The sequence below is a fragment of the Selaginella moellendorffii genome, unplaced genomic scaffold (assembly GCF_000143415.4).
Source record: "Selaginella moellendorffii unplaced genomic scaffold, v1.0 SELMOscaffold_1, whole genome shotgun sequence".
In the NCBI taxonomy this organism is placed as follows: Eukaryota; Viridiplantae; Streptophyta; class Lycopodiopsida; order Selaginellales; family Selaginellaceae; genus Selaginella; species Selaginella moellendorffii.
The window spans coordinates 2,326,094-2,334,472 of NW_003314262.1; the positions used below are offsets into that span (position 1 = coordinate 2,326,094).

At 50.4% G+C, this 8,379-nt stretch overlaps 3 protein-coding genes and 1 pseudogene across 3 annotated transcripts; 2 read left to right on the top strand and 2 right to left on the bottom strand.

Annotated features, from left to right (window-relative positions):
• Window positions 1-467: 467 nt before the first annotated feature.
• On the bottom strand, window positions 468-1,891 carry LOC9657236 (GDSL esterase/lipase At5g03820). Its single transcript, XM_024687822.1, has 5 exons — window positions 1,612-1,891; window positions 1,414-1,535; window positions 1,088-1,318; window positions 776-1,028; window positions 468-696 (listed from the first exon to the last, which is right to left on the bottom strand). The coding sequence occupies exons 1-5, from the start codon at window positions 1,856-1,858 to the stop codon at window positions 500-502; spliced, it is 1,050 nt and encodes a 349-aa protein (XP_024543590.1). The 5' UTR covers window positions 1,859-1,891; the 3' UTR covers window positions 468-499.
• Window positions 1,892-2,722: 831 nt separating this feature from the next.
• On the bottom strand, window positions 2,723-4,010 carry LOC9630107 (peroxidase 49). Its single transcript, XM_024680093.1, has 3 exons — window positions 3,747-4,010; window positions 3,487-3,678; window positions 2,723-3,358 (listed from the first exon to the last, which is right to left on the bottom strand). Exons 1-3 carry the CDS (start codon window positions 4,008-4,010, stop codon window positions 2,762-2,764), a joined length of 1,053 nt encoding a protein of 350 aa, XP_024535861.1. The 3' UTR covers window positions 2,723-2,761.
• Window positions 4,011-4,256: 246 nt separating this feature from the next.
• On the top strand, window positions 4,257-6,019 carry LOC112349395. Its single transcript, XM_024683745.1, has 4 exons — window positions 4,257-5,364; window positions 5,425-5,512; window positions 5,571-5,720; window positions 5,795-6,019. The coding sequence occupies exons 1-4, from the start codon at window positions 4,271-4,273 to the stop codon at window positions 5,888-5,890; spliced, it is 1,428 nt and encodes a 475-aa protein (XP_024539513.1). The 5' UTR covers window positions 4,257-4,270; the 3' UTR covers window positions 5,891-6,019.
• Window positions 6,020-6,219: 200 nt separating this feature from the next.
• LOC9630108 lies at window positions 6,220-7,964 on the top strand (annotated as a pseudogene).
• The last annotated feature ends 415 nt before the right edge of the window (window positions 7,965-8,379 follow it).

Sequence of the window (8,379 nt, forward strand, 5' to 3'; positions counted from 1 at the left end):
CGTTCAAGAAGTTCTATTAAAGGATTGGGTGGCCAAGGGAAAGCTAAAGGAATGGACGCTACGTTTAGGAAACGCTGGCTCAAGCCGGAAGTGTATCCATTGGGAGTTTTCGTGATTGGCGCTGTTGGATTGGCGGCTTATCTCTCCGCAAGAAAGCTCATCACTGATCCAGAAGTGAGGTAAAAATCTTTTCTCTTCATGGTAGAATTCATGGTAATTCGATCTGTAAAAAGGGTGAACAAAGACGATAGAAAGCATGGACGGCTGGATAACCACAGCGAGGGAGAAGTCTATCACAACCATCCATTGCGAAGGTTCTTGCGTGATAAGAAGACGCAGATCATGCCCGGTCTCAACGAGTACTTTAGCAAACCATTGAATCCCTCGAAATAAAAATACGGCCACCCCAAACAATAATATGATTATGAAATATCTCAATGCTTTCTGAACATTTCAATGCAAGTTCATACTATATGATCATTAACATATGTATTGGATTTTAGAGGATGAATTTCACAAGCTCGGCATAGAGTTCGTCTGTGACGAGCTTGTACATGGCTTGTGTAGGATGCACCATGTCCCAAAAGACGTATTCGTTCGAATCAGCGCACACTGAAGTCCGGCCACTGCAAGTCTGCAAAACTGACCCCAGAAACTTCCCAGATCCACAACAAGCAACGTTCCCGTATCGAAAGCCTGCTCGAACAAAACCACCGATGATCAATCAATCAAATCTTTTGCTCGAAACGAGACGAAGAGCTTCTCGAGAACTTACCGTGTTTTCGGGGGTCCTGGATTGCGCTGAAGAGAATGTCGTACGCGTTTGCGTAGAGCAGCCGGCTCCCGGGAAGTTTGGTCTGAAGCCCGGCGAGCAGCGATTGCAAGCCAGCGTTGAAGTTCTTGGCTTGATCATTCACCTCGCCAATGCAGGAGCCGTCCGAGTTGAGAAGATTAAGCATGAGTGGCGTGCATCCGAGGGGACCAAGCGAGAGGACGACGAGCTTTCGAGCTCCCAAGCTGTAAAGTCGCTAAAGAAAAACAACCAAAGATCGATCATACGTATCGATGTGCTTGTGATTTTACAGACCTCGAGATCTCTGGAAAGCGTGGAGAGGAGAAGAGTGTTATAAGACTCCGGGGAGTAGCGAAACCTCGCCTTTGGATTGTAGACGTAGTTGAAGAGATCGTTGTTCCCAGTGCTGAGGAGAAAGAGCGAGTTTGCGAGGAGCCTGGACGATTCCTGTGATCCCATGAGTTTGTTGATGCTGGCGATGGAGCCCTCAAAGGCATCAAGCTGCTGCGACAGGGATACGGTCGTCTGGAAATCACGACAAAGCGACCAAACGTTTCAAACTTTTCTCAAGAACAGTAAAGAACCAAACTTCCTGAAGATCCTGTCGCTATAGTACGTACCAGTCCTGTGCCATTAAGAATGCCGGAGCCTCCGGCCGCGAAATTGATCCCTTGGAAGAGCTTTCGCCCCTGCGCGTCCGGCTCGAGATCGTCAATTGGAGTGGGAAGCCCCAGAAACCCCGCTGATCAAGAGGATCGATCAAAAAACTCCCGAGAAAGAAAGAGAGAGATAGAGGATGGGATCGATTGTGGGCTTACCCAAGAAATCTGTGGCGAGCTTGCCATTGGAGGCTCGCCCAGTCGGCCCCGGAGGAATGAAATCGCGGCCATAGGGAAGCTCTTGCGTCCGGATCAAATGCACGGTGTTGGGCCTGTAGTTGAGATTGCCCGTGTCCAGCGTCGAGTCGCCAAACACGAACAATGCGGGCACCAGGCTCGCGCTCGCTCCTCCCCACGCATTGAGGAGATACAGGGCCAAGACAAGGCGGTGAAGATTTTTCTCCATTGGCGCTTTGCTTGGAAACTCCAATCTCCTGTTCTTCTTTTCCCTTTATTGTTCTATACACCTCCTTCGATTCTGACAGTCCTCGTTTAAAGACCTGAGCAATGTAGGTGGGGCGCATTCATGGAACATTACATTCCCACGCAGTGTATGCCCGGGTCAAACATAGTCAATTTACAAAGTCCACGGTTGGTCAAACACAAAGCTTGTCAATTAAAGTCAACCATGGTCAAACTTCTACACAGATCTTTGCCTGGCCTTTGACCACACCATTTCGTCCATACGCGAAGAGCACGGTGGCATTTTGGATCCCCAGAAAGCTTCGACCGCCGAGAGTTCCCGAGATTGGCATGATGGACGTGAGCTGCGAGAAATCGTAGGGGCCCCTCACGTTAAACCGGGCACGAACGCCATCGCTGGTCGCGAGTGAGACCGTCCCGCGCAGCGAGACCACGGATCCATCTCGGACTGTCGGGTAGCTTCCTTGGTACACTCCGATCTGGCGAGAGTCGTACTCGTAGCTCTCGGTGATCTTGTTGCTGAAAACTTCTCCATAGCCGTTTGGGAAAGGTCGCTGGACAAGAAATTGCTGGCCTTGAAAGGGCATGATGCTTTGTACCTGGGAAGAATTCGCTGGAACCCGGATTCCATGGATGTAGTACACCAAGTTTCTCGACGAAGGCGACCGTGGCAAGAGACAATTGAGAAGATCACAGTGGCCAATCTTGATCATTGTCACAAAGATGGAAAAAGATGCAAAAAACAGCTTGAAGCACATCCTCTTGATCAAGAAGAAAGGAAAAATGATAGAAGCAAGTGATGAAGTTAGGCCGATATAATATCTTATTGCATTTACCTACACTTTTATTGACTTTCGCATTTCGTCACCTTATATCAACCTCTTCTTTAGAACTTGTGGTTCACTCTCCGGCAGTTCTTTCTCACCTCGCCCTTGTCCCCGATCAGCGGCCTCAAGTTCCCCATTCTCACGATCGATCTCGCAAAGCTCGCGAAGAATGCCTGCTCGTCCTCGGCAAACTTCTCCACGAGCTCGCGAATCCCTGCAAACCCCGCGATCGCCTCCGAGTAGAGCGTCCCGTCCGAGTGGAGCACCGCGCTTTGGGACACCAAGTTCTTGTAGTAGTCATTGTCGAATGAGGCCGGGGACTCCCGGTCGAGGGGCTGGAGCGTGTTTGGATCGCCGTGGGGCGGGCATCGATCGTGGAGCTGCTTGAGAAACCCGGGCTCGATGTTAACATCCGGGTGGTGGGTTCCGCTCTGGTTGTAGATCCGCTGCTCAAAGCTCGTACATCGCGAGAAGCCCATTGTGTGAGCTCCGACGAGCGAGACTAGATCCTCGGCGCTCAGGCCCATCGCCTGGAAGGATGAGAGAAGTTGGGGGAGATCGTACGTGGGATCCGGGATGAAATGATCCGACGCTGCTCGGCTCGCCGTGAGGCCGTCCCTCCGCCCGAGCGCCACTTCCCAGTTGGGTCCTCCACTCTGTCCATGTCATAGCGCCGTGCGTCAGAAATTCTGGGAAAACACGAGGGAAACAGAGGGAAAAAAGGCAATGCGGGGGTGACAAGAGGGAAATAGGAGGAAAAAAGAGGGGAAGTTCACATGCTTACCAAGACAACGGCGTCCCTGGCCACGATGGCGAGAATATCAGCGCAGGAGACGGTGAGAGGGCACGCTTCCTCGACGCTCGCTTTGATCACGTCGATGAACTCGAATCCTCGAGCCGATTGATTGTTGGCGGCGGCAGTTTTCTCGCCGATGAAGAAGGGCGCGTCATCGAGGAGCAGCGACGCATCGCATCCCTGGAAGTAAAGAAAAGCATTGAGCAGCGATCGTTCTATCGATCAATCCAGGGTTAAGAGAGCTTTACTTGGACGAAGCAGTCGTGGAAGAAGAGGCGTAGCAGCGATGCCGCATTGCGCTGCTGGATCTTAATCGCGGCCTCCACTCCAGCCCTGACGATGGAGTAGACCTGGGGACAAGCGTGCCTATAGAAATCCTCGCTCAGTCCGTACAGCGTACTGTTCTCGCTAATGGCAACAACGTTGTCATCGTCGTACTCGTACTGCCCTCTTGATCCCAGTACGGCACCCAAGAACACCAGCGAGATGATAGCCAAATTGAGCCTGGCCATCTTAGAGATAGATGGTTTGAAAGTTTGATCGATCGATTGGATCCATTTGCGTGGTTTTATAGCACGAATCGTTGTAAACTAGTAGTATTTGTGCATGGCTTTGGAGGACAAAAGAACATGAGGAGCGCCAGGCAAAGGTCGTGCGTTATATTTTTAGGTAGACCTAACCCTAATGCTCTGTACTATTTCCGTGCCCTAAAAGACCGGGGCGGGAAAATGGCCACAGAAGCCCTAAAATCTAAAACCCTGTGCTAGGGTTCATGGGCGCGATCGACGAGGACGAGGGCTCTTCCTGGCTGCGCCCCGCCCGGCGGATTTTCCAGGTTCCTTACATTGATCGCGTGCTGCGCAGCAAGGGGCTGCGCCGGATCGTGGGCTATCCCTACAGCGCCGGCGACTGCCTTTTCGATTCCGTGCTCTATCTCCTGGGCGAGGAGGAGGCCTACGAGAGCTCCGTGTGCCTCCGGCGGGCGATGGTGAGCTTGTACAGGGAGAAATTCCACCGCAAGGACCCCAAGGCGATGGAGTGGATGGAGAATTTCCTGGTGCTGGAGAATTTGCAGGAGCTCCACCCAGAGCTGGGGAGGATCAAGCTCACAGAGAAGGACGCCGCGCTGGTCTACTTGTGTAAGATGCGGCTGAGCGCCTCGTGTGGGGGGCTCTGGGGGGATCACTTCTGCGCATTTTGGTTGCAAGAGCTCCTGGGGAGGCCGATAGAGATCTGGCTCGCGGACACTGGGAAGATCTTGGGCGACGAGGAAGATCACAGTGACAACGTTATGCGGCTCGTCTACCATAGCAACTATCATGGGTTCTCGTTTGCTCACTACGAGCCAGTGGTGGCGTTCGAGCGGATGGAGAGGTTTCGCTGGAGCTCTCTACAGGTGATTCACAGGAAGAGATTTATGGAGGACGACTTGGAGGACGAGGTGCTTGAGGAGGAGACCGAGACGGAGAGTGACAATGACGAGGAGGAGGACGACGATGACGAGCCACCGCCGCTTCCTCCTGAAAGCTCGCAAGGTTGCTCTCGAGCTCCATGGCTTGAAGATGACAATCCCGAACGGCCGGATAGATTGGTGAGCGTTTCCAGCGCGATCGAGGGCGAGGAGATGGATGAAAGTGCTACTGCGAGAGTGGAGGAACAGGAAGTTGCCGAGACACTCAAGGAATTCTCGAGTGACATCAAAACGGCTGGCGGCTCCACCAATAAACTGCCGGGTTCTCGTCACCTTCAGCCGAAACGGTTGAAAACGGACAGTCCTTCTCTCGGTGAGTCTACTGTGGAGATTTCTGTCCGCCAGCCCGATAAGCAAGAGCCAACGGCAAGGAGAGAACCACTCAACACAAAAGTGTAAGTGAGTTTTCCTCCTTTCGTTGAGTTTGTGATGGATTTCTTCGTTTTTCCTGGCAGTCTCGAAGCTGATTGTGGCCGGCTGAGCAACTTTGAAGTGCTCGATCTTCTGCAAAGCAGGGATGGCATCAGCCAGTCGGAAGTTTTGGTATGCTCGCAACCCGCGGAGTCTGGATGTGTTTATGATGGTTGGCTCTCCTCGACAGGTCCGTAGATATCTCCTCCAGACCCCGGCAGCGTCGCAGAGCATCGAAGACTTGAGAAAACTTTCTCGAGAGCCACTGATCCGTCGACTTTGCCCGCTGGAACGCATCCAGATAGCAAACTTAAGGCCCGATCCAGTCCAGCTCTACTTGGTACGTGAAAGTTTTTCTCGCATCAGATCGGCTCTAAAGGATGGCTTTTTTTTCTCTCTGTTCTTCGCGAGCAGATTATCCAAAACATCCAGAAGAGATTTTCCAACGACGAGATCGATGCCATGGTTGCTACTGTGAACAGATTCTTGACAGAGCCACAGAAAGTTTGATCGATCTTCCCAAAATCACAGCGCCAAAGAGCCAAAGAACCAAAGTTCTGTGGAAAAGAGAGTTTTTATTTTATTTTTTTCATTCCTTGTACAGAGGAAGGAATTTATGTAAATTTCAACCGTTGATCATGGCCTGGATCCGACGGTGATAGTGGCGCCAATTGGCGGCTCTACGCATGCATGCACGAAGCTTAAGCTTTGATAAGAAGGCCAATTGGACAGGAGAATGGAACCCCATCTGTTCTTCTCCCGCGTGTTCTTGAGGTAAGCGCTCTTCAAGTCTGGATGATCTTCGGGTGCGCTGATCGTCTATTCTTGCCCAGAATATCATGGCTTCTCGTCGGATCTGCCTAGTTCTCCTAGCATTGCTACTGGTTCTCCAGGCCGTCGTCGCGCGGGGAGGATTCCGGCTCGATGCGGCGTCCAATGGCGATCGAGAGCCGCGGCATCGCGATCGCGAAGACGAGGGTGAGGACGATGATCGCGAAGGAGGCAAAGATCACGATGAGGATGATCGCGAAGGAGGCAAACATCGCGATGAGGACGACGATGAAGGGCACAGCTCGAAGCACAAGGGCAGGAACCCATTTGTTCTTGAGAAGCCTGTGGAGATCGTGAGCACCGAGGCGGGGAAGATCCACGTTCTTCCCGGCAGGAAGGACAAGGCTGGCGTTTTGGGATCGAACAACATTGGTCTAAACTTCATCACAATGGAGCCCAAGGCGCTCCTCCTGCCGCAGTACATCGATGCTCCTTGCGTCCTCTACGTTCTCAAAGGTTCTTGGGATCTTTTTCTTGGTCGAGGAGCTTCTTTTCTTCGTTTCTTTTCAGGAAAGATGAGACTTGGATGGGTGGAAGATGGATTGAACCAGCAAGACCTTGAAGCTGGAGATATCTACGTGATTCCTGGAGGCCTCGTCTTTTACATCCTTAACACGGATGAGGCACAGAGGCTGCGAGTTTTTGGCATGTTCGACACCTCAGAAAGTCTCGAGACTGGAGTCTTCCAAGTAAGCTGATTTGCTTAGCATCATTGTTTTGATTAGAGGCTTTTCTCTGGCAGTCCGCGTTTGTTGGTGGTGGAACGAATCCACTGACCATTCTCTCAGGTTTCGACTCGGACGTTCTAGCTGCGTCCTTCAAGGTCAAGTAGCCTGGATTTTCCTCGAAACTTTTCTGAAAACTCTTTCAGGTGTCGTCTGAGGAAGTGATTGAAGTGCTGAGCAACCAGGACCAAGGTCCGATCGTCTACACATCGCAGGCACGGTTCCAGGAGCTTGTTTCCAGGAAATCAAAGAGCTCAAGAGCCTCCTGGCCCTGGTCCTGGTCCTGGTTGAACTACATTCCCAGCTTTTCGTCGGAGCTCTTTGACAATGGTGGCGTTAAGTCCAGTTCGCCTGCCAAGCCTTTCAACCTCTTTAAGAAAAAGCCCGACTTCGAGAACGACAACGGCCGGGCAATTACTGTGGATGGACGCCAGTACGCTCCGTTGCGAAACGCTAGCGTTGGAGTTTTTGGAGTCTCGCTGAAACCCGTAAGTCTTCCGGGTTTCATCCGTTTCTCCACAAACCATTTTCCTTCCTTGTTTTTGTCTAGGCCGCTATTCTTGCTCCACACTGGAATCCACGAGCAGCCGAAATCGCTCTAGTGACCAAAGGCCAAGGCGTCTTCCAGATCTCTTTTCCAAACGGTACCAGCGCGCTCAACAAGTCCGTCAAGGAGGGCACAATCGTCTTTGTTCCTCGCTACTTCCCGATGAGCCAGATTGCTTCTCGCGAGGGTGCTCTCGAGTTTGTGGGATTCAGCACGTCGGCGGCACCCAATAATCCCCAGTTCCTGTGTGGTACGTTTGGTGTTTCTCCCTTGTTCTACGCTAACTTTGTGACGTGTTTTAGGTGCGAGCTCGGTCTTGAAAGCTTTAGACGAGGAGACACTCTCGACGGCATTTGCGGCGCCACCGGAAAAACTGAGGGATTTTCTCGGATGGCAAAAGGATGCTGTCATTCTTGCCGGATTTGTGGAGGAAGACTATACCGCCAGATTTTTCTAGTCTTGTAAAAAAGTATCCTGTGGAACCAAGGGAATATTCTAATAATATTTTAATATGTGTATTTGAAATGGTTATTGAAACGTACTTTAATCAACTTTTTGGCATTGCTTGTGTTTTTGAAATGGTTATTAAAACATACTTTAATCTATTTTTGGTTTGCTTAGACACTGGGATGGTAGTGAATATATTTAGAAAATGCTTGAAAATTCTAGGATATTTTACTATCGAACGCTTGTTATTAATTTAGATTAATTTTGTATTTATAATTTATAACATATTTATAATTTATAAACTTGTTATGCAATAAAATTAATCTTTTATTTATAAATTATAAACATATTTATAATTCTAAAGTTTTATTTGATCAATTAGATTAATAAGTAGGAATAATACTACTATTAAGCAAACCAAGCATTGCGACATGCAATGCATAGCAAAT

Bases quoted from the DNA above. Each gene is read 5' to 3' on its own strand.
- LOC112349395 (XM_024683745.1), top strand. From the start codon at position 4,271: ATGGGCGCGATCGACGAGGACGAGGGCTCTTCCTGGCTGCGCCCCGCC. The intron at 5,365-5,424 runs GTAAGTGAGTTT...TTTTCCTGGCAG, and splicing joins GAACCACTCAACACAAAAGT to TCTCGAAGCTGATTGTGGCC. The intron at 5,721-5,794 runs GTACGTGAAAGT...CTTCGCGAGCAG, and splicing joins ATCCAGTCCAGCTCTACTTG to ATTATCCAAAACATCCAGAA.
- LOC9630107 (XM_024680093.1), bottom strand. From the start codon at position 4,010: ATGGCCAGGCTCAATTTGGCTATCATCTCGCTGGTGTTCTTGGGTGCC. The intron at 3,679-3,746 runs GTAAAGCTCTCT...CTTTACTTCCAG, and splicing joins TCCACGACTGCTTCGTCCAA to GGATGCGATGCGTCGCTGCT. The intron at 3,359-3,486 runs GTAAGCATGTGA...TGACATGGACAG, and splicing joins CCAGGGACGCCGTTGTCTTG to AGTGGAGGACCCAACTGGGA.
- LOC9657236 (XM_024687822.1), bottom strand. From the start codon at position 1,858: ATGGAGAAAAATCTTCACCGCCTTGTCTTGGCCCTGTATCTCCTCAAT. The intron at 1,536-1,611 runs GTAAGCCCACAA...CCTCTTGATCAG, and splicing joins GCTCGCCACAGATTTCTTGG to CGGGGTTTCTGGGGCTTCCC. The intron at 1,029-1,087 runs GTCTGTAAAATC...GTTTTTCTTTAG, and splicing joins CGCTTTCCAGAGATCTCGAG to CGACTTTACAGCTTGGGAGC.